Here is a 25,200-nt window from a genome sequence, read left to right on the forward strand (position 1 = left end):
TCTGCTTCACACACATATGTAGGAGATCTCGGGGTATCACAGGAATGTGCTTTTAGGTGAAAAGGGCCATGTTGCAAACCGCCCCAAGCCAATGTGTTCACAAGCCAGCCAGTGTTGGGCAATTTACCTGTTGTTTCATTATTCTTGTAAATGCCAGTAGCCTCTGGCATTACAGAGAGCTTGGAGACCATACCTCTTGCCCCTGACAACTTTGCTACCAGGTTGTTTATTGCAATGAAAGGGAGTCTGAGACCAAACTCTGCTAAATGCTCCAGTGTTCATTATCAAGCAGGTATAAAAATGATCGTACAGTGCACTCTTGTGAGTGGAGGAAAGGTTTCCCCCCCCCTTCCGGCATTCCAGCTAGCTCTTTGCTTGAGAGGTTCACTTCAAGGAGGAACAATTATTTTTTAACCAGACTAACCAATTTACTCGTTGGGTCAGGAGGCATTGGGCACAGGAATTTGGAAGAGTCCAAGGTCAAGTGAACGTCTGAAGGTCAAAGGCTTTGAACTGGGCTGGCTGGTTCCTCATCCTGGCTCGGGTGTGGGCAGTCTTCCCAGACAGCCGCAGATTTCAACTCTGCATTTCAGTGGGGAATCATTCCAGTCACTACTTCTGCTCATTAACCAACCCACTATTGAAATGCCCACTTCGGGAGCTTCTCTTCTTGATGAGGGTACTTCGTGTGGGAAGGAACATAATGTCTTTTCCATCAAAGGAAATCGTGGTTACTCCATTTTGCTCCGGTTTCCGCCTTCCTTCGACCCCCCGCTCCTCTTTCCCTCTTCTCCCGGTAACAATTTGTTTCACATTAGCCAACCGGGAAGAATGTGCACCCTGACCTGACCCATGGAAAGGGGACAGGTACATCCCCTGCATTAGGGATAAATAGGGGAGGGTCCTTTGTTGAGCGCATGCACTTTTTGGAGCGCCCAAGCCCTCTGCAGAAGTAAAGAGACTTGTCGAGATCTCCCCGTGTTCATGTGTCTCATTTTTTGACACTGACGATCCGAGCCATGTCCCCAACACTTCGGAGGCTCGCTAATCATCCCTGAAGTGTGGGTTCCTGATTAGGGGTCTTCAAATGCTAACTGGCACACAAGACGCGGTTTACAGTGGATAACATTAAATGATCTCAGGTTATATGACATCCACCATCCATAAGGAGTGGGGTGGACAGGGACAAACCAGAGAACGGACAACTAGTCCTATTGCTCCACAGAGGGATGGGGCCTGGCTCTTTGATATCCAGCCATAAAATGCCTTGATTGTGATGTATTCAGAGGCTGGACCCAGCCCAGGCAGGGTTACCTGTCGGAGATAGGAAACAGTTTGCAGGCCTTGGGGGGAGGGGACATCCCAAGAGCCTAGCAGCGTGCCTCCTCCAACAGCTTGTCTTGTTTTGTGTTTTTCTCTGCAAAACGTGTCCTTTGATTTTGAATTCTGCTTTTCTCAGAGGCTTCATTATCTTCCACTGTGTGCAGACGTTCTTCCGAGTGGTTGGTGGGGAGGTAGCACGGCAGGGCTCCAGGAATCTGGTGCTCAGCCTGAAGTTGCCATCCTCCACTTAGGGGGCAGGAGGTGGGGCTTAGTTCCTGCGGAAGAACTCAAAGATGTTGTTATGTGTATTCCTTGAGAAGGAACCAGGACCCTGCCCCGTCTCTGCACTATTGTTTCTTGACCACTGTCCCTTTATTTCTGCATTCCCTCCCTTCCCTGATAAGCAACTGTTTTTGAATCTGCCCTTTATTCCTCAGGGAAGGTCAAGGAGGCTGGATGAAATCTATTTTCTACAAATAAGAAATGAGGGACAGGGGAGTTCCCGTCGTGGCGCAGTGGTTAATGAATCCGACTAGGAACCATGAGGTTGCGGGTTTGGTCCCTGCCCTTGCTCAGTGGGTTAACGATCCGGCATTGCCGTGAGCTGTGGTGTAGGTCGCAGATGTGGCTTGGATCCCGTGTTGCTGTGGCTGTGATGTAGGCCGGCGGCTGCAGCTCCGATTAGACCCCTAGCCTGGGAACCCCCATATGCCTCGGGAGCAGCCCAATAAATAGCAAAAAGACAAAAAAAAAAAAGAAAAGAAAAAAGAAATGAGGGACAGGGAAAGGATTTGTACTGGTGGGGGGGTGGGGGTTCGGGGACCTGCGTGGTTTCACCAGCACTGTCCAGAGCACTTCTATGAGTGCCAGCTGCCTACAAGTCCTATCAAGAAGTGAACCCTCATTCTATGTCTTGGTTCCTCCCAGCCTCTGAAGCTACATACAGACCAAATGCTAGTTCCTAACCCCCAAGAACTTGACTTTCCCAAAGACAAACTCCTCATCTCTCTCTAGACCTCTTCATGTGAAGGGCAGGACAGGCTAACACGCAGGCCTGGCAGCAGTGCCCTCCTAGCAAACCCTGAACTGGGTAGCTAGTGCCATTTCTTCTCACTTAAGAGTTGTCCTCTGACAGGCCCTGGTTCATATCTATACATACATCAAATCAAGTTCTTTGGTCATTACATTTCTTAGTCCCACTTCAAATTCTTCCATCATGACATCTCACATTCCATGAGAAATTGGGGATAATGGGAAGAGGATAAAATAGACACATTTTTAGGAGAGGTAGGAGATGTGTAATTGCCACCATGACCTTTGCCCTCAATCTGGAAATTGTGGTTTCAGAAGTCTTACAAGTTTACCTTCTTGTGGATCTTTGCATTTTGTGGCATCACAGCAGCCTTTGGTTCCCAAAATGTTTCCAGATGGATTTGAGGGGTTTTTGGGTTTTAGTTTTTAGCATCTTGGTACTTGGTCTGCATGAACAGATTAAATGAACAGTCACATTAAAGAACTATTATTCATCGATCAAGGAAGGTGGACGTGGAATATTGAAGGAGAGCTGGGGTTCCCACCAGGTTGCACTGGGTAACAGATAAGGGAGTGAGACAGTTGTTTCTAAGGCTAATCTGAGCAAAATAGGGAGAAATGCTTTCCAGTTGCTGGACCAGATTTAACTCCAAACCCTCCTGCCTTCCTGGGGAGCCCAGTTTAGTACTACTGTGCCAAGTGGCGCTCAGTCTGTTTCCATGACTGCAGTGTCAGAATGTGCAAATATTTTAGGATTGTTTACGGATATGCTATGAGATCAGGGGAGATCCACATCCAGTAACAGGAGCTCCCTCCCTCCCTCACACAGGCTCCCCACACTTCCTCAGGAGTTAGGCTGTTTTGCCCACCTGCCTGCCTGGGTCCTTGGCTGTCCACCCATTTCAATTGATTATGTCATATTCTGTGAGGATGCTGAATTTGCTTACTCAGCATCCATCCATTTCAACTTCCTTTTAGTATAAACTACCCTTCCCAGACTCCTTTGCTGCTGAGATTCCATTTTCATTTCTGTCATTACACGTAGTTACTTGAGAGTGGAATTAAGAAGTGAGTTAAGCAGGGACAGAGACAGTGAATGCAGTTTCCCTTTTCTTGGTGCAGATTGGAGCCAAATGGGGGTGATTCTAGAGTTAGCAGCCGTAGTAGAGCCTTCTCTAATAAGTGGTTGGCTTCTAGTCACAGTGTGATCAGTCGTTCAGGGAATTTCAGCCAAGAGTCAGGTACAGGATTCTGTGAGCTACTTGATATTCTGTAGTTAATTCCTTTTTGTTCAAACTACAGGGAGTGGATTTTCTTCTCTGCGACTAAGCCTTAAATGACTGATAAATAATCTATCCACAAGCCTGAGCTAGAAATATGATAAATTTCCTAAATGCTCCCTTCCCTCTCACTCCTCATGGCTAACTGATCTATAAATATTGTATGAATAAGTTGTTTATTATTTATTTTTATTTTTGGCTGCACCTGCAGAATGCAGAAGTTCCCGGGCCAGTGACCCCAGCTGCTGCAATGACAGTGCCGGGTACTTAACCCACTGCTTTACAAGGGAATTCCTGGGTAGGTTGTTTGCAGAAAAAATTATTCTGACACTTTTTAAAACCATAAGACTTTATTCAGGACTATTGCAATAGGTATCCAGACAATCACAACAAAGGAGAGAGAATGGGCAACTCTGAATACAAGAAAGACAGCTGGGGAATTTATAGCCAGCGAGCAGACAGGAGGGTGGTCAGTGAATGAAGCCTTATGAAGGAGACATCAAACTAGGGTAGGTTCTTGCCAAACCAGCTTAATAGGGTGCTTGCTGAAGGAGGCCAGGGTGATTGGATACCAAGGGTGGTGGGCTCCTTATCAGGATTCTTGCTAGAACTGGGTTGTGTTAGTGCAGAAGAGGGCTTAGGGGAGCCTGACTAAAGTTTGGTAAAGGGGAACCTCTTTGTCAGTGTAGACACTAGGCTGCACTCGTTCTCTTTCCCTTCCCTACTTCGCTAACACCTTAGATCAGGCTGTGAAGGAGGAAAATGCTCGGTGGATTCAGGTCACTGAAGGCCAGGGTGCTGGAACAGGGTAATCAAAGGGAACAGGGAAGTGATGTAGTCAGAGAGCTGGGCAGATGCCAGATTCTGCCATACCATGTAGATCAGGTTAAGGAACTTGTATTTTTTCCTGGGGACAGTGGGAAAGAAGCCTTTGACATGTATTGAGTAAGGAAGTGGCAAGGCCTAGTTTATGCTTTACGAGGAAGACTTTGGCAGCTGAGTTTCCACGCTGTTTGAGGTAGGGGTGAGGTCGGTAGAATATGCAATAGGTGGGAAGATCTTTCCAGGCCAATACCTAAAGGTCTCCTCATTCTTTTATAATTTCTGGGGGAAACTCAGGGTCAGGAGGGGTTTTATTAACATTGGCAACAAAGAAATGAAAGATCTAGGAGTTCCTGTTGTGGCACAGCGGAAATGAATCCAACTAGGAACCCATGAGGTTGCAGGTTCGATCTCTGGCCTCACTCAGTGGCTTAGGGATCGGGCATTGCTGTGAGCTGTGGTGTAGGTCGCAGACATGGCTTGAATCTGTCTTTGCTGTGGCTGTGGTGTAGGCCAGCTGCTATAGCTCCAGTTGGACCCCTAGCCTGGGAACTTCCATATGCTGCAAGTGTGGCCTAAAAAGACAAAAAAAAAAAAAAAAAAAAAAAAAAAAAAAAAAAAAAGATCTAGGAAGTTGCATAACAAGAAATAAGAAAGCCCATGTAGACCTCAGGGACAAGCATAAAACAACTTTATAAATTACGATATTATTTCTAAATTGAAAGATTCACTATCGCACATTCTCTCACAGAGTATCTTCTGCCTAACGTGTGTGTACGTGTGTGTGTGTGTGTGTCCGTCCCCCCGTCCTTTTCTAGGGCTGCACATGTGGCATATGGAGGTTCCCAGGCCAGGGGTCTAATCAGAGCTGTAGCCACTGGCCTACACCACAACCACAGCAAGGCAGGATCCCAGCCGCTTCTGCAACCTACACCACAGCTCATGGCAACGCTGGATCCTTAACCCACTGAGTGAGGCCAGGCATCGAACCCAAAACCTCATGGTTCCTAGTCGGATTCGTTAACCACTGAGCCACGATAACTCCTCTTCTGCCTAATTTTTAACTTCCCATCTGTTCAAAACTCTGCCGTAAGGCGTTGTGATGGGAAGCTTTAATAATTAGAGGTGAACTGTGTTATAGAAAAGTCCAGACTGTGGGGCAAATAACCACGCAGTTTATCTGGTGGTAGGGTGGGAGGAAGTTGGATGTTCTGTGGCGGGCACTCTCCAGTTTCACGAGGCCAGTGTCCCAAAGAAGAGCCCGACTGCTGCAAGCCGGAGGGCGGTCAGCATCCAGCTCTGCGCCTGGAAGAAGGAAGCCGGCTGGGGGTGAGTGGAGAGGGGAGCCAGAGACTGGCGCCGGCCCCTGAGGCGGTCCCACTGGCTTGGAGGCGTAGCCAGGGCGGAGCGGTGGCCCCAGGGGCGGCCTCACTGGCCTGGGGGCGGTAGCGGGGCGGGGCGCACAGTCAGCTGATTCCGTGACTTGCGCCCTCCAAGCTCCCTCCTTCCCGTCTGGGGGTGGGAAGTAGGTACCGAGCCAGCCCCGGCAGACAGCGGTAGGATGGCTATGGAGCGCCACGGATGGAGGTGGCTACCCGGCCTCCTGGCGCTGCTGGCGGCTCTGGTGGTGCCGAAAGGGTGGGCCAGGGACACCTCTGGCGCGGAGAGCCTGGGTCTGTGGCCCTTGCCCTTTGCCGTGGATATATCCCCGCGCTCGCTTCACCTCTCTCCCAACAACTTTTTCTTCGGCCACAGCCCCACTTCCAAAGCCGGCTCCTCCTGCGAAATCCTTCAGGAAGCGTTTCGGCGGTGAGCCCTCCTGACGGGCAGACGGGCGTGGAGGGAACCCCGGGGGGACCCCAGGACGGGGGTGCGGTGGGACTACCCCGGGACTCAGTGCAGGCGCGGGGCGAGTGGAGGAACGTTGGAGCTCCTCTTTATCACTCGCACAGTCTCGGAGCCGGCCAGTGATCTGACCAAAGTTACAGGTCTAGAAGAGAGCAGAGCCGGCTCGAACCTACACGGACTGAAACCCAGGCTCTATACCCTTCCCCTCCTGCCTCCTAAGGGACTTCCTTCCTGGTGCTCTGGAGTCCTGGTTTGCACTGGGGATACTGAATGGAAAGAGTAGGTTGGTCAGAGTCTGTAGCCCCGACCCCGTGGGAGGGGAGACTGGGGTGGATGGAGAGGAAGGAGGGAGATGGCATTTTATTTGAAGGGAGTTCTAGGAGGAAGTTGAGTGCTTAAAGCTTGGGGTTCCCCAAAGTTGCTTGCAAGTTGCTATACCGTCTCCACCTCCGCGCGCCCCGCCCCGCCAGTCAGCTAACAATTCAGATGGCAGAAAATCCTCAGGTTGGGGCGCTGCTGGAAACTTGGCTTCCCTTCCAAATTCTCTATTCAGGCAAAATGTTGGATATTTTCACCTAACTACTTTGATATGGTCCCTGCAGTATCTCCTTCTCTTTTTCGTTTTCCAGAACCATTGGTGTTCTTTTCTCCCAGCTTCCTGTTTAGTTCTTGAGCATCTCAAGATTTCCAAAGCCCTCATATCTGCAGCCTCTTTGGCCATGGGGTGAACAGTGTAGTGAGGAGGCAGCCCAGAGCGCTAGCTTGTTTTTAATTGAAATATAGTTGATTTACAGTGTTGTGCCATAGCGCTAATTTTGTTGACTACACCATGCACAAGGCAGATTGCACTTCAGAAGCTATTTCACCATGCCACCTGCTGTGCCCTCACTCTGAGACCTGCCTGGGCAGGACTGTCCTGAAGGTTTGTGGTACCCTGAGGCTTATAAATTGATGCTGACCCTTTCTTCCCTCGGATTTTGGCCTCTGGTCCTTGTAGTCATTGTAGCTTAATTGTGCCTGCAGAATACAGGCAGCTGATGGGAAAATGCAAAACGAGTTTAATAGCACCTGCTGGTCCCAGGTGGGCCTGGAGCTTAGGCGGGGAGACTCAAGATGGTGATGGCAGAGGTGGTTTTTCTCCTTCAGTTGTGTACATTGTTAGTCTCATTTCAGATGCATACTGTAAGAAGCCTTTGATGTTGAATCTGCTAACGTGTCAGGACTAGAATTTGGGTGAAGAAGTCAAATCTAGGCAGTTGGTTGCCTTGGGCTATTGAGGAGGAAAAAGTCCCTGAAGGTCATCTAGTGGAAGATCATGCCTGACTAGGAGATCTTTTCAAAATAAACACGCTGTACCTGCTTCGGGGCTCACTCTGCAAAATTGGGTTTTCCTCCTGTGCCATACTGCTAGTAAAACAGGGACTCGGTCATCAGCTGAAGGGATAGGAGTGTGGCAAGAAAGCATGGAGGATGTACAGGAACAGTGGTTAACTTGAATCAGCTGTGAGGTGGTGTCCAAACAAGGCTTGGCATCTCGAGGAGGACGTGCAGGCAATTATCGGAAGAGTTTGCCTAATTGGTGCCCTTTGTGTGAAGCAGCATTAATTGCACCCTGCATTGTTAGGAAGCAGGTTATAAAACATTAGCCTAGCCCGTGTGGCTAAGACTTGAAAGCATTCAGGTGAGCATTCTAGGAACTCAGGAGGGGCAGTATCACTTCAGAATAAAAGCGTGATTTAGAGGTGATGACGGTGTTCCAGAAGCTCTAGGCCTTGGGGAACACATGTAGCCTAGGCCCCAGTTGGTTCAGAATCTCCTGGTTCCTGTCTCTAAAGAGCCCAGCTTCTATCTCAAACTCTGCTTTGAAACAGTATATGTACGTTTCTTACTGTTTGGTGCATCGCTGCTTCCTCAGCTTCTGGAACAAGATCTGTCACATGCTAGTTACTCATTTTTTTTAACCAGTGAATAGCTTTGCTCCCTCAGTTTCTGAAAAGCTAAATTAACCCAGAGACCTTGAACACCACTGCCTCAGAACTCTTGGAGTTTTCTGTTAGAGTTTAATATCCAGGGCCAAGATTTTCCTTACTTGGAACAAGCCAGCACCTAACTCAAATCTCAAAGCTGCTGGCAGCTTTAGTTCTCTTAAATTTTTTATTTTTTATTTATTTATTTTTATTTTTTTTTGCTTTTTTAGGACCACACCTGCAGCATATGGAAGTTCTCAGGCTGGTGGTTGAATCGGAGCTACAGCTGCTGGCCTCCACCGTAGCCACACGGAATCCGTCTGCGACCTACACCACAAGTCACGGCAATGCTGGATCCCCGACTCACTGAATGAGGCCAGGGATCGAACCTGCATCCTCATGGGATACGAGTCAGATTTGTTTCTGCCGTGCCACATTGGGAACTGCCTAAATTTTTTTATTACAGTTGATTTATAATGTTTTGTCAGTTTCTGTTTTACAGCAAAGTGGCCCAATCATACATGCATATGTATACACTCTTTTTCTCATATTATCTTCCATCATGTTTGGTCACAAGTGACTAGACGTATTTCCCTGTGTTATGCAGCAGGACCTCATTGCTTATCTATTCTAAATGTAATAGTTTGCATCTGCTAACCCCAAACTCCCCATCCATTTGACTCCCTCCCCCTCCCCCTTGGCAACCACAAGTCTTTTCTCCATGTCTGAGTCTGTGTCTGTTCTGTAGGTAGGTTCATTTGTGCCGTATTTTAGATTCCATATAAGTGATATCATATGGCATTTGTCTTTCTGACTTACTTAGTATGAGACTCTAGTTCCATCCATGTTGCTGCAAATGGCATTATTCTGTTCTTTTTAATGGCTGAATAGTAAAAAAATTTTTTAATTGGAGTAAAATAGACTTCAGAAGATTGGCTTAACCATTTTTTAGCACACAGTTCAGCGCTTTAATTTCCTTTTGAGTCTGTCCGGTTTCGCCATGAAAAAGGCCCTCAGCACTTTCCACTGTCTCTTGCTGGTTAACTTCCATACACTTAGGATCAAGGTCTTTGGAATTTTCCCAGCCCTCCTTACTTCCCTAGAAAAACACAGGATGTTCTTACATATAGGTAGCATACACAAACTTTCGGCTTATTCAAATCTATTAAATAACACTTCACCAATTGCTTTGAGGCCTGCGTGACTGTTTATCTTTTAGCACCTTCACATGTTTATTTAATATCCTCTTTCTCTGATACTTGGGTATCAGCAAAAGGTCAGCTTTCAAGGCCATAGTGAGAACTCTATGGTCTGGTGACCTTTTGGGGTGTTTTTGTATTAGCTAGGATACTTTTGTTAGATGGTAGCAGGAACCCTGACTCAGTCTGGCTTAAGGGGAAAAAAAAAAACAAAACAACAGTTATCTCACATGTTAAGTCCAAAAGCAGGGAGAATTTCAGGGCTCGTTGGCCAAGTGCCTCAATGGCGTGATTAGGGAATCTTTATTCTTTCCATCTCTGCTCTGCCATCTGTTGTGTGGCTGCAGCTGGTCCAGATACCATAATGTACTCACTTAGAAGAGAAAGCTTTGTCTCACCTTTCTCTACATCCGCCGCATCACTGGTCAGAATTGGCCTGCGCACCCAGGATTGTTGGTTTTACTACTGGTTTTTAACGGGGCCTTCCTAGGAGTCACTGGGAACCGTGGCAGGGGGACTTTTAAAATTCTTACACCTTAAAAAAAAAAAAAAAAAATGAGGGGGGAGTTTGCGGGTGGTTCAGTGGGGTAAGGATCCGGCGTTATCAGTGCCGTGGCTTGGGCTGCCCCTGTGGTGTCAGTTCACTCCCTGGCCCTGGAACTCCTGCATGCTGCAGGCACAGCCAATAAATAAATAAAGTAATTAAATGTCTTGTGCCTGGATCACATTCTCAAGAGATTGTGATTCTGAAGGTCTGGCCATCAGTATGTGTTTGTGAAAAGCTCCCCAGGTGAGTCTGATATACAGCTTGGGGCAAGAGCCTCTAGTTGGGTTAATATGAGGTAGCAGGGATTTGAGGAGTCAGCGACAGTGGCCACCACCACATATGTATCTGCAACTTGGCTACAGTGCCTTAAAAATGTATTTGAATTTTTTTCTCACACAGATATTATGACTTTATTTTTGGTTTCTACAAGTGGCATCAAGGCTCTTACCAGTTATGTTTTGGCACGGAATTGCAGCAGCTTCAAGTCCACGTGGAGTCGGAGTGTGACACTTTCCCCAGCATCTCTTCAAATGAGTCCTGTGAGTACCTGTGTTATGCGAATGGATTATATTCACAGCTGCTTGTTACAGACTCGAGCGCTGGAAGCTGGTCCCACGCCATGAACTATTGTGAGCTCTTGGCCACTGAGTTTATAATTCCTGTTTTTAAAATGACTCTTAAAGTCTGATGGTACAACTTACTCATAATTGTTGTAGGAAATCTCGAAGTACAGTAAGTGAAGAGGAGGAAGTCAGTCACACGTGACCCCAGCACTCAGAGTGGACCACGGTTATTTCAGATTTTTGTTTCTTTGCTGAGTAATACATTTCAATATTTTACATAGATATAAATATAAGCACACAATAAACAGTGGCATGACAATGGGGTAATTCTCTGCATGTGGTTTTGGTATTTTTCTTTATTACATAACAATGCATTGTAAGTATATTTCACGGAGTGTTTTTTGTGACAGCATTTTTTTTTTTTTCCCACTGTACAGCAAGGGGATCAAGTTATATATTTTTTTTCCCCACCCTTTGCTCTGTTGCAACATGAGTATCTAGACAAAGTTCTCAATGCTACTCAGCAGGATCTCCTTGTAAATCTATTCTAAATTGTGTCTGATAAACCCAAGCTCCCGATCCCTCCCACTCCCTATCCCATCTCGGGCAGCCGCAAGTCTATTTTCCAAGTCCATGATTTTCTTTTCTGTGGAGATGTTCATTTGTGCTGGATATTAGATTCCAGTTATAAGTGATATCATATGGTATTTGTCTTTGTCTTTCTGGCTCATTTCACTCAGTATGAGATTCTCTAGTTCCATCCATGTTGCTGCAAATGGAATTATGTGTGACAGCATTTTTAATGGCTAAGTAATGTTTTGCCAACCATATGGATGTGCCATAACTCAACTCGGCTTATCCCCTATGTCTGGACTTCTGGGTAGTTTATTTTAAAGATAAAGTCTATGCTTAGAGCCAAGATCTGTATTTATAATTAATTTGACACAAAGATAATACAGAACTGGGAGAGGCGAAGCTTTTTATTTTCACTTTTGTTTATATTTCATTTTCACTTATATCAGTTGACAACATAATCAGCATTTAGCAACATGGGTTTGTTTTGTTTTGTTTTTTTGGTTGCCTAAAACATTATTCTCTAAGGCTTTTCCTCAGTTGTTCCAGAGGAATAAACAAGTGGGCAGGCCTTTTCCATAGGGCATACTGACTGGCAGTGTGGACTTGTACCAAGGAGTGGAAGAAGAGCATTATCAGGATATGGGTGGTAGATTAGTGCATAGCCAGCAGACTGGTGAGTTGGGTGTAAAAATAGAAAGGAAACTATCTTAGAGAAAAGAGTGACTCCTTTGTCCTCAGACTGCCTCATAGATGGTTAAGTACCTCTTTTCATCCTCTTGATATAGATGAGATTTCTTTTTCTTTCTTCTTTTTTTTTTTTTTTTTTTTTGTTTTAAGGGCCACACCCATGGCATAGGGATGTTCCCAGACTAGGGGTCAAAACGGAGCTGTAGCCACTGGCCACAGCACTGCCAGATCTGAGCTGTGTCTGTGACCTACGCCACAGCTCGAGGCAATGCTGGATCCTTAACCCACTGAGCAAGGCCGAGAATCGAACCTGCCTCCTCGTGGATAGTAGTCATGTATGATCCCAGTGGGCCGTGATGGGAACTCCTAGATGAGATTTCTTAATACATCTCTTTGAAAAAAAAGTCACTTCTCTGTAGTTTTGTAGCTGTTCTTAGACAAGAAACAGGATGATTTGCCAGCATTAGCCATGTGATTGTCTCTGACAGCCAACACTCAGACACTGTGTGAATTAGGCTTTGCAGTCTGAATTGAGAAATGGTCACTAAACTACCAAGGAATCTGGCTGCAATACAGTGACATATTGTAAATTCCCCAGAATGGAGTATTTGGATTCTGGGGAGTTATATCCTATTTTCCATTCAACTTGGCAAATCTGCTTTGTCGTGAAAGGGAAGCTTTGTGAGACACGCTGATTGTGAACTTTTCTGGTTGAAGGATGAACTAGTTTATGATGATGAACATAAACATAACATACAGGAAAGAAGATACCAGCTGTTGTCCCAGAGTATGAGGAAATCGTGGAGGAAGTGACAAGTGTTACAGCAGCATCATCAGTTAAATATAAAAATATGCATACCTTCAACACCGGAAGTGGACTAATTTCTACTGTAGAGGAATAATTACTTTTATTAGGGATGTTCCATGCAGTTTGCCTGCAACATTGAAGAATTGGAAGCACAACTAAAAGTTCATCATCAGAAGAATGGCTAAATCTACACTAAAGGATACTCTGCAACAGTTAAAAATAAAGAAGCAGTTACAAAGAACAGATAGAAACTTGCCAGGTTAAATTGCTGAGTTGGATAAAGGAAGTTGTATAATAACATGTACAGGAGGGTACCAGTTACATACCAACCTACACACAGGAAGGTGCACATAAAATGATACTGTATTTTCTTGTTACACTTACATGTATAAAAATGTCTAGGAATGGAGTTCCCATCATGATTCAGTAAATAAATCTGACTAGCATCCGTGAGGACACAGGTTCAATTCCTGGCCTTGCTCAGTGGGTTAAGGATCTGGTGTTGCTGTGAGCTGTGGTGTAGGTCACAGATGCAGCTCAGATTGCATGTTGCCATGGCTGTGGTGTAGGCCAGCAGCTACAGCTCTGATTCAGCCCCTAGCCTGGGAACTTCCATATGCTGTGGGTGCGGCCCTAAAAAAACAAAACAAAACAAAACAAAAAACCCAAAACCAAAAAAACCACATTTTTTCCTCGCAGTTTTATTGAGATAGAATTGACCTCCAGTGCTGTATAAGTCTAGGTGTACAGCATAATGAATTGAGTCAAATACATCATGAAATGATTATCACAGTACGTTTAGTGAACATCCATCATCTCATGCAGATAACAAAATAAACGAGAAAATTTTTTTTCTTGTGCTGAGAACTCTGAGGATTTATTCTCTTAACTTCCATATATAACATACAGCAGTGGTGGCTCTATTCCTCATGTTGTCCATTGTAGCCCTAGTACTTATTTATAACTGGAAGTTTGTACCTTTTTTATCTTTTTGGTAGCACTCTGCAGTATGCAGAAGTTCCTGCGCCAGGGATCAAAGCCATGCCACAGCAGTGACAACGCCGAACCCTAAGTTTTGTAACTTTTTTTTTTTTTTTTTTTTTTTTGTCTTTTTGCTATTTCTTTGGGCCGCTCCCACGGCATATGGAGGTTCCCAGGGTAGGGGTCTTATCGGAGCTGTAGCCGCTGGCCTACGCCAGAGCCACAGCAACGCGGGATCCGAGCCGTGTCTGCAGCCTACACCGCAGCTCACGGTAACGCTGGATCGTTAACCCACTGAGCAAGGGCAGGGACTGAACCCGCAACCTCATGGTTCCTAGTCGGATTCGTTAACCACTGCGCCACGACGGGAACTCCTTTTTTTTTTTTTTTTTTTTTTTTGAGTTTTGTAACTTTTGACTGCCCTCATCCAGTTCCTTCTCCCCATCACTCGCCCCTGATAATCACAAACCTCATCTCCTTTCCTATGAGTTTGTTTGGTTTTGAAGTATGATTGACTTACGGCACCATGCTAGTTCTGGTTTACACAACATAGTGACTCGCTATTTCTTTTCATTTTAAAATAATCACTGCAGTATATCTAGTCACCATCTATCACCACACAAGAAACTTTTCTTTGTCTTCAATACAGATGTTTTACATGTAAAAGGACCAGAGGCCTTGCTCAGGGCCAACACAGTTTGGGGAGCTTTGCGAGGTAAGTTCTATGTAGTTTCATTGTTATTTTTTAGTATAAAAAATATTTCAGCTGTCACTCTGGGAAATCAAGCATAGCAAAACTTTGCTTCCTTGGATCCTTTATAGGATGATTTGTTGGGTATTTCCAAAGGGATTTTCATTAAATATATGCCACTAATGCATGGGAGACAGATCATTTGACCTTTAAAAATGCTTGAAGGTTATTACATTTATAATGCTGTAATTCATTGATGTTCTCGGGACTATAATGTTTATGGTTATAAATGGCCCCAACCTGCTCTGATTAGGGGATTTCATTTCATCACTTGCTCCCTTTAGGAGTAAGCATCTCCCTTCGTTCATTTTGTTTATTTATTCAAACAAAAGTTCATGCGTATTTTTTTCTAAACTAACCTTTTAGTGCAGAGGCCTAATAGCAAAGAGAAAAATCATTTTCCCAATAAAACATATCTAATTGTCCCTGTAGTGGTGATATTTTCAGCTTGATGTGGTAAGATGCTCATGACCTTGGTATAGCATAAGGGCATGTGCCCCCTCAGGGGAGAGTCCTTAGTGACTCACTCCCATTCTTCTCCAGTGTCTCTTCTTGGAGTTGTACTTGATTTTATTAGCAGTTTTCATCTGAATCTATTGGGACATGGAACCATTCTGCTGCTGTTTCTTGGCCAGGAATGGTTTGATCCTAGGAGACTAGTAAAAATCCAGGGTCAGGAACAGAGCCATCCACACGTACCATAATAGCAAAGAAAGTTTTAAAACCCTGTCCCCCATTTGAAATTCCTGTGGAGTTAGAAATAGAACTAAGTTTGCAGGGACAGTGGGAAAAGATAAAAATAGACTCTGGACTGGTTGGAGGCAGTGGTCAGAGGGGAACCTTAAAAGCTTTTCCTGTGACTTTGAGTCTGAACTTCAAAGTTTGGGCCTTGGGACATTTGTTTTTGCTGTTCAAAAGCTGCTTTTTATCTCTTAAGTAAATAAGATTTTATTGTACTGACCTACACGTCGGGTATGGTTTTTAAAAAGGAGAAGGACAATTTTCTTTATTTTATTTTTCTTTTTTAATTAATTTTTTTGTTTTTTTTTTGTTTTTTTTGTCTTTTTGCCATTTCTAGGGCCACTCACGTGGCATATGGAGGTTCCCAGGCTAGGGGTTGAATCAGAGCTGTAGCCGCCGACCTACGCCACAGCAACTCAGGATCTGAGCCATGTCTGCGACCTACACCACAGCTGACAGCAATGCCGGATCCTTAACCCACTGAGCAAGGGCAGGGACCAAACCCTCAACCTCATGGTTCCTAGTCGGATTCGTTAACCACTGAGCCACAACGAGAACTCCAGGATAATTTTCTTTAATGTGAGTTAGTCAACCAAAGTTGCAGTAATTAAAAATAAAGGCTTTGGATTTGACTCAGGTTGAGTGTTATCTCAAATAAAACCATCATTGTTAATACTGTGTATTTTATAGTCATAATGGTATGATTATGATCTTGTTTCAAAATATAACATGAAAATAGTTATAGATATTTACCACAAATGTAGCTGCTAACATTATTATCTAAATCATTTATGTATGTTATGTGATTTTAAACTTTTATCAGTTTAATCTGCCTGTCTTGTCTGGGGCATGTTAGGGACAATAGAGCTTTATTGATGTTTTCTCTGATGCATATCAAAATGATAAGACCTTTTGAGAGCATTTCATGATTATAAATATAGTCCAAGAAGTCCTTATTTTCTGCTTACCATCACACTTTCAAAGTAATGTGCTCTAAGGGATAATTGAATGTATTGCCACTTAAAAGAAAATTTCAAAGTTATGCTTCATGATATGGCCCTGTATTTGGGGGTAGGAAGGAGGCATAGCAAAAATGCCTTTGAATTTTCGTTTCCCTATTTCCTGTATCATCTTTTTTTTTTTTTTTTTTAGGTATAATTGACATTATATTATTTCAGGTGTACAACATCATGATTTGGTATATTTGTATATATTACAAAATGAGTACCACAATAAGTATAGTTTACATCCATCACCAAACATAGACAAAAAGTGGTTTTCTTATGAGAACTTTTAAGATTTACTGTTAGTAACTTATAAATAGACCAACACAGTATCATTAACTCTAGGTCACCATGCCATCCCCTTACATCCGGAGAACTTAATTATAAGTGGAAGATTGTACTTCTTGACCCCCTTCACCCATTTTGCCCCACCCCGTGCCCCCGACTCTCATAACTACCAATCTATTCTTTATGGGCCTGGTTTGGTTTTGTTTTTTTTGTTGTCATTTTTTTTTTTTTTTTTTTTTTGCTTTATGCCTTAAGTTTTATTTATTTATTTTTTAAATGATTTTTATTTTTTCATTATAGCTGGTTTACAGTGAACTGTCCAACTGTCCATTTTCTCCTGTACAGCAAAGTGACCCAGTCACATGTATACGCACGCACACACACACACACACACACACACACACACACACATTCTTTTTCTCACATTATCCTCCATCATGCTCCATCACAAGTGACTAGTTATAGTTCCCAGTGCTATACAGCAGGATCTCATTGCTTACCCACCCATTCCAGATGCTTTGCATCTATTAACCCCAGATTCCCAGTCCACCCCACTTCCTCCCTCTCCCACCTGGCAACCACAAGTCTATTCTCCGAGTCCATGAGGTTATATTTGTGAAAAGGTGCATTTGTACTATATATTAGATTTCAGATAAGTGATATCATATGGTACTTGTCTTTCTCTTTCTGACTTACTTCACTTAGTATGAGAGTCTCTAGTTCAATCCATGTTGCTGCAAATGGCATTATTTCATTCTTTTTTATGGCCGAGTACTATTCTATTGTGTGTATATATATTTACATCTTCTTAATCCATTCATCAGTGGACGTTTAGGTTGCTTCCATGTCTGGCTATTGTGATGGTTTTTGTTTAAGATTCCACATGTAAGTGAGATCTTTTGGTATTTGTCTTTCTCTGTCTGATTTTACTTCATTTAGCATAATGCCCTCAAGTTCCATCCATGTTGTCTCAGATAGCAAGACTTCCTTTTTACTATACTGAATAATATTCCTTTTTTTTGTGTGTGTGTATGCACACACACATATACACAACACATCTTTATCCATTCATCCATTGATCTTATTTCAAAGAATAACATGAAAATAGCTATAATGTTTACCAAGTATTTGGACAGGTTCTTTCCATATCTTGGCTATTGTAATTAATGCTGCAGTGAACATGGAGGTGCTTATATTTAGGAGGTTTGTGGTTTTGTTTTCTTTGGATAAATACCCAGAAGTGGAATTGCTGGATCATGTGGTAGGTTCTGTTTTTACTTTCTAAAGGAACCTCTATACTGTCTTCCATAGTGGCTGCACCAATTTATATTCCCACCAACAGTGTTCAAGGGATCCCTTTACTCTACATCCTCACAATTGCTTGTTATTTCTTGTCTTTTTGATAATAGCCACTTTAACAGTTGTGAGGTGATATGTCATTGTGGGGTTTTTTTTTTCCCCACTTTGGGGTTTTGTTTTGTTTTTGTCTTTTCTAGGGCCGCTCCTTTGGCATATGGAGGTTCCCAGGTTAGGGGTCTAATCGGAGCTGTAGCCTCTGGCCTACGCCACAGCAACTCGGGATCCGAGCCATGTCTGCAACCTACACCACAGCTCACGGCAACGCCGGATCGTTAACCCACTGAGCAAGAGCAGGGACCGAACCTGCAACCTCATGGTTCCTAGTCGGATTCGTTAACCACTGCGCCACGACGGGAACTCCCAACCCCAGATTCTTAATCCACTGAGCGAGGCCAGGGATTGAACCCACAATCTCATGGTTCCTAGTCGGATTTGTTAACCACTGCGCCACAACGGGAGCTCCTGGGATTTTTTTTAAAATGCATGTTTACTTCATATTTTATTTTACTCACTTATTTTTTGGCCATGCCTATGGCATGCAGATGTTCCTGGGCCAGGGATTGAACCTGAAACACAGCAGCGACAACATCAGCTCCTTAACCACTGGACCACCAGGGAACTCCTCATTGTAGTTTTTTTTTTTTTTTTCATTTCCCTTATGGTTAGTGATGTTGAGTATCTTTTAATATATCTGTTGCCTATATGTCTTCTTTCAAAAAATATCTATTTACATCTTCTCATTTTTTTAATGGGATTATTTGGGGGGTTTTTTGGTATTGAGTTGGGTGAGTTCTTTATATATCAACTCTTTATCAGATAAATGATTTGCAAGTATTGTCTCCCATTTAGTAGATGGCATTTTCATTATACTGATGAGGTCCTTTGCTGTACAGAAGCTTTGTACTTTGAAGTAGTCCCTCTTGTTTATTTTTGCTTTTGGTGTCACACCCCAAAATTATCAAAACTAAGAGTTTACCACCTTTGTTTTCTTCTGGAAGCTTGATGTTTCTAATCCATACTTAAGGTTCAAGTCTGTAGTCCATTTTGAGTTATTCTTTGTGTATGGTGTTAGAGAGTGGTAGTTCTTTCACGTGCAACCGTCCAGTTTTCCCAACACTACTTTTTTTTTCCTTTTAGGGCCACACCCACAGCATAGGGAGGTTCCCAGGCTAGGGGTCGAATCTGAACTGTAACCACTGGCCTACTCCATAGCCACAGCAACTCAGGATCTGAGCTGTGTCTGTGACCTACACCACAACTCATGGCCCATGGCAACACTGCATCCTTAACCCACTGAACAAGGCCAAGGATTGAACCCGCGTTCTCATGGATACTAACTAGTCAGGTTCCTTAACCACTGAGCCATGATGAAAGCTCCCCAACACTATTTATTGAAAACACTGTCCTTGCCCCATTGTATATTCATGGCTCCTTTGTTGTAAATTAGTTAACCATAAATGCATGAATTTATTTCTGTGTCCTTTGTTAACTTCTGTTGATTTTTGTGCCTGTTGTTATATTAATACCATACTCTTTTGATGCTATAGCTTTGTAATATAGTTTAAAATTAGGGAGCATGATGCCTCCAGCTTTATTCTTCTTTCTCAAGTTTGCTTTGGCTATTTGTGATCTTTTTTGATTCAGTAAGAATTTTAGGATTGCTTATTTCTGTGGAAAATTCCATTTGATAAGTTTACATGAATCTGTAGATAGCTTTGGGGCCTATGGTTATTTTAACAATATTAATTTTTCCAATCCATGAGCATAGAAAATCTTCCATTTATGTATGTCTTCAGTATTGTTCATAAGTGTCCTAAAGTGTTCAGTGTAGAGGTCTTTTCAACTTGATTCAACTATAAGTGGGATTGTTTTCTTAATTTATCTTTCTCCTAGTTATTGTTGTATAGACATACAACAGAATTTTGTATATTGATTTCATATCCTGCAACTTTACTGAATTTGTTGATTAGTTCTGACAGGTTTTTGGTGGTCTCCTTAGGGTTTTTTACATAATAGGTCATGTACAAATAAGTGACAATTGTACTTCCTTTCTGATTTGGATGCCTTTTATTTCTTTTTCTTGACTAATTGCTCTGACTAGGACTTCCAGTAGTTTGTTTTTAAGAAGTCACAAGAGTGGGCATTCTTTTCTTGTTCCTGATCTTAGAGGAAAAACTTTCAGCTTTTTACCATTAAGTATGATATTAGCCGTGAGCTTGTCATAAATGGCCTTTATTATGCTGAGGTGCATTCTTTCTGAACCCACCTTGTTGAGAGTATTAATCGTAAATAGATGTTGAATTTTGTCACTTTTTTTGCATCTGTTGAGATGATTTTTATGATCTTATGCTTCATTAAAAATTTTTTATTTCTGCTTTTGAGGGCCACACCTGTGGCATATGGAAGTTCTCAGGCTAGGTGTCAAATTGGAGTTGCAGCTGCCATTCTACACCACAGCCACGGCAACACAGGATCCCAGCCCAGTCTATAACCTGTACCACAGCTCATGGCAATGCCAGATCCTTAACCCACTGCATGATGCCAGGAGTCAAACCTGCATCCTTACAGGTACTAGTTGGATTCACTACCACTGTGGCACAGTAGGAACTCCATGCTTCATTTTGTTAATGTGGTGAGTCATGTTTTTTGATTTGCAGATATCAAACCATCCTTACATCTCTGAATGCTGTATCTTATATGATCATTTCAGTATATTTTTAAATTAGGTTTACTGATGTTTTATTGAGGATTTTTGCATCTGTGTCATTAGCATACCAGCCTATAATTTTCTTTTCTTGTAATGTCCTTGTCTAATTTTGATATCATAGTAATGCTGGCCTCAGAAAATGAGTTTGGGAGTGTTCCCTCCTTGTCTGTTGTTTTTGTTTGTTTGTTTGTTTGGTCTTTTTGCTATTTCTTGGGCCGCTCCCGCGGCATATGGAGGTTCCCAGGCTAGGGGTTGAATCAGAGCTGTAGCCACCGGCCTACGCCAGAGCCACAGCAACTCGGGATCCGAGCCACGTCTGCAACCTACACCACAGCTCACGGCAATGCCAGATTGTTAACCCATTGAGCAAGGGCAGGGACCGAACCCACAACCTCATGGTTCCTAGTCGGATTCGTTAACCACTGCGCCATGACGGGAACTCCCCTCCTTGTATATTTTGTGGGAAGCTTGAGAATATTTAATATTCTTTCTTATAATTAATTAATTTAATTTATTTACTTATTTTGCTTTTTAGGGCCACACCTGTGGCACATGGAAGTTCCCAGGCTAGGGGTCTACTTGGAGCTGTAGCTGCTGGCCTACACCACAGCCACAGCAACACTATATCTGAGCTGCATCTGCAGTCTACACCACAGCTCACAGTAATACTGGATCCTTAACCCACTGAGCAGAGCCAGGGATCAAACCCATGTCCTCATGGATACTAGTCGGATTCGTTACCACTGAGCCACAATGGGAACTCCCTTAATATATTTTTTATTTTATATTGGAGAACAGATGATTTTGTATTAGTTTCAGGTGTATAGCAAAGTTGTATATATCTATCTGTCTACACACATGGACGTTCTTTTTCAGATAATAATATAGGATATTACAGAACATTGGAAAGAACTCCCTGTGCTATACAGTAGGTCCTTGTTATTTATCTATTTTATGTATAATAGTGTGTATATTTTAATCCCAAACTCCTGACTCATCCCCCGCACCCACCTGTCCCCTTTGGTAACCATAAATTTATTTTCAAAGTCTCTGAGCCTATTTCTGTTCTGCATATAAGCTCATTTGTATATTTTTTTAATATTCCACATATAAGTGATACATGATATTTGTCTTTCTCTGTCTGACTTCACTTAGTGGGATAATCTCTGGGTCCATCTATGTTGCTGCAAATGGCATTTTTTCCATTCACTTTTATGGCTGTTGTGTATGTGTACCACATCTTCATTCCTCTGTTGATGGACGTTTAGGTTGCTTCCATGTCTTGGCCACAGTAAATAGTGCTACAGTGAACATTGGAGATCATGTATCTTTTTGAATTAGGGTTGTCTCTGGATAGATGCCCAGAAGTGGGATTGCTGGATCATGTGGTAGTTCAGTTTTTAACTTTGTGAGGAACCACCATACTGTTCTTCAAAGTAGTTGTACCAGTTTACATTCCCAGCAACAGTTGTAAGAGGGTTCCCTTTTCTCCACACCCTTTCCAGCATTTATTGTTTGTAGATTTTTTTTTTTTATTGTCTTTTTAGGGCCCCACCTGCAGCATATGGAGGTTCCCAGGCTAGGGGGTGGAATCAGAGCTGTAGCCACCAGCCACAGCCGTGCCACAGCAATGCTGGATCCAAGCCGTGTCTTTGACTTACACCACAGCTCATGGCAATGCCAGATCCTTAACCCACTGATCGAGGCCAGGGATTGAACCTGTGTCCTCAAGGATACCCGTCAGTTTGGTTTCTACTGAGCCACCAGCCACCGTGGGAACTCCTGTTTGTAGACTTTCTGATAATGGCCATTCTGACTGGTGTGAGAAGATACCTCATTGTAGTTTTGATTTGCGATTCTCTCATTAGCAATGAGAATGATTATGATAAGCTAATCACTAGCAATGTTGAACTCTCTTCTTGAGCCTGTTGGCCTTCTGTATGTCTTCTTTGGAGAAATGTTTATTTAGATCTCCTGCCCATGTTTTTGATTGGATTGTTCATTTTTTTGTTACTCAGCTGCAGGAGCTGTTTGTATATTGGGGGGAATTAATCCCTTGTTGGTAAATAACTTCATTTCTAAATATTTTCTCCCATTCTGTGGATTGTCTTTTCATTTTGTTTGTAGTTTCCTTTGTGATGCAAAAGCTTCTAAGTTTAATTAAGTCTCATTTCTTTTGTGGTTTTTGTTTTTACTTTTAATTACTCTAGGAGGTAGATCCAAAAAGATAATTGCTGTGTTTTTTGTCAAAGAGTGTTTTATGTTTTCCTCTAAGATTTCTGCAGTATCTGGCCTCATATTAGGGATTCAATCCATTTTGAGTTTATTTTTGTGTATAGTGTTAGTGCTTTAATTTGATTCTTTTACATGTAGCTGTTCTGTTTTTACAACACCACATATTGCACTTACTGAAGACACTGCCTTTTCTCCACTGTATATTCTTGTCTCCTTTGTTGTAGACTAGTGTTTATTTTTAGGCTTTTTATTCCTATTCCACTGATCTAAATGTCTGTTTTTATGCCAGTACCATACTGTGTTTGTTTGTTTTCTTTTTTTCTGGCCACCGAGTAAGGCCAGGGATTGAACCTACATCCTCATGGATACTAGTTGGATTTGTTACTTCTGAGCCACAATGGGAGTTCCACCCTACATTTTTTTTTTTTTTTTTTTTGGCTTTTTAAGGTCACACCTGTGGCATATGGAGGTTCCCAAGCTAGGGGTCTGATTATTGGAGCTACAGCTGCCAGCCACAGTCACAGCCACGCCAGATGTGAGCCATGTCTGCAACCTATACCATAGCTCACAGCAATGCCAGATCCTTAACCCACTGAGCAAGGCAGGGATTGAAGCCACACACCTCATGGTTCCTAGTCGAATTTGCTTCCGCTGCACCACAACGGGAACTCCTCCACCCTACTATTTTAATGACTGTAGTTTTGTACTGTAATCTGAAGTCAGGGAGCCTGATTCCTCCAGCTCTGTTTTCTTTCCCAGGATTGCTTTGGGTATTTTGGGTCTCTTGTATTTCCATACAAATTTAGAAAGCTTTTTGAGTTCTCTGAAAAATGCCATTGCTAATTTGATAGGGGTTGCATTGAATCTGTAGATTGCTTTGGGTGGTATAATCATTTTGACAATATTGATTATTACAAATCAAGAACATGGTATATCTTTCCATCTGTTTGAGTTATCTTCAGTTTCTTTCATCTGCATCTTATAGTTTTCAGAGGACAGGTCTTTTGCCTCCTTAGGTAGATTATTTCCTCAATATCTTATTGTCTTTGATACGGTAGTAAATGGGATCATTTCCCTAATTTCTTTTTCTGCTCTTTCATTGTTACTGTATAGAAATGCAGGAGATTTCTGTGTTTGTATCCTGCAACTTTACTGAATTCATTGATGAGCTCTAGCATTTTTTTTTTTTTTTTTTTTTTTGTCTTTTTGTCTTTTTGCCATTTCTAGGGCCGCTCCTGCGGCATATGGAGGTTCCCAGGCTAGGGGCTGAATCTTAGCTGTAGCCGCCGGCCTAAACCAGAGCCACAGCAATGCAGGATCAGAGCCTCATCTGCGACCTACATCACAGCTCATGGCAACACCGGATCGTTAACCCACTGAGCAAGGGCAGGGACCGAACCCACAACCTCATGGTTCCTAGTCGGATTTGTTAACCGCTGCGCCACGACGGGAACTCCTGAGACATTTCTTGTTTGCTGAAGCAGAAATGTATTGCTATAAACTTCCCTCTTAGAACTTCTCTTTTAGGGAGTTCCCGTCGTGGCGCAGCGGTTAACAAATCCGACTAGGAACCATGAGGTTGTGGGTTCGGTCCCTGCCCTTGCTCAGTGGGTTAACGATCCGGTGTTGCCATGAGCTGTGATGTAGGTTGCAGATGCGGCTCTGATCCTGCATTGCTGTGGCTCTGGCGTAGGCCAGTGGCTACAGCTCCAATTAGACCCCTAGCCTGCGAACCTCCAAATGCCATGGGAGCGGCCCAAAGAAATAGCAGAAAGACAAAAAAAAAACAAAAAACTACTCTTTCGGCATCCTATAGGTTTTTGATTGTTGTGTCTTTGTTGTCCTTTGCCTCTAGGTATTTTTTAATTTCCTCTTTGATTTCTTCAGTGATCCATTAGTTTTTTAGTGGCATGTTGTTTAGTCTCCCATGTGTTTGTGTTTTTTGCGGGTTTTTTTTTCCTTGTTATTGATTTCCAGTTGTATAGCATCATGGTTGGAAAAGATGCTTGATGAGATTTCACTTTTCTTAAATTTACTGAAACTTGACACAGTCCCAGAATGTGCTCTATCCTAGAGAATGTTCTGTGTGCACTTAAGAAGAATGTGTATTCTGCTGCTTTTGGATGGAATGTTCTATAAATATCTTTTAAGTCCATCTGGTCTAATGCATCATTTAAGGCCTGTGTTTCCTAGTTGATATTCTGTCTGGGTGGTCTGTCCATTGCTCTAAGTGGGCTATTATCTTGTTACTGTCAATTTCTCCTTTTAGGTTGTTAGCAGTTGCCTTGTGTATTGAGGTGATCCTATGTTGGGTGAATTTATATTTACAATAGTTATATTTTCTTCTTGGTTTGAACCTTTGATTATTATGCAATGTCTTTGTCTCTTGTTCTTTATTTTAAGGTCTGTTTTGTCTGATATGTGTATTGCTACTGCAGCTTTCTTTTGATTCCTTTTTGCATGGAATATTTTCTTCCATCCT

The 25,200-nt window shown here is 42.9% G+C and overlaps 2 protein-coding genes across 2 annotated transcripts in view; one reads left to right on the plus strand and one right to left on the minus strand.

Annotated features, from left to right (window-relative positions):
- The first annotated feature begins 5,929 nt into the window (after positions 1-5,929).
- HEXB (hexosaminidase subunit beta) overlaps positions 5,930-25,200 on the plus strand; it is a 39,670-nt gene continuing 20,399 nt past the window's right edge. The window contains 3 exon segments of the mRNA NM_213921.2: positions 5,930-6,266; positions 10,418-10,557; positions 14,283-14,348. Coding sequence (NP_999086.2) covers positions 6,019-6,266; positions 10,418-10,557; positions 14,283-14,348 — 454 coding nt within the window. The 5' untranslated portion in view covers positions 5,930-6,018.
- GFM2 (GTP dependent ribosome recycling factor mitochondrial 2) overlaps positions 18,245-25,200 on the minus strand; it is an 87,323-nt gene continuing 80,367 nt past the window's right edge. Inside the window, exon 22 of the mRNA XM_085013821.1 lies at positions 18,245-18,342. The gene's annotated coding sequence lies outside the window, so the exon portion shown is untranslated. The remainder of the gene's footprint in view (positions 18,343-25,200) is intronic.

The sequence above is a fragment of the Sus scrofa genome, chromosome 2, assembly GCF_054392235.1.
Source record: "Sus scrofa isolate SSC_HxYL_T2T_F1_AM1 chromosome 2, Sscrofa_HxYL_maternal_Yorkshire_Landrace_v2.0, whole genome shotgun sequence".
In the NCBI taxonomy this organism is placed as follows: domain Eukaryota; kingdom Metazoa; phylum Chordata; class Mammalia; order Artiodactyla; family Suidae; genus Sus; species Sus scrofa.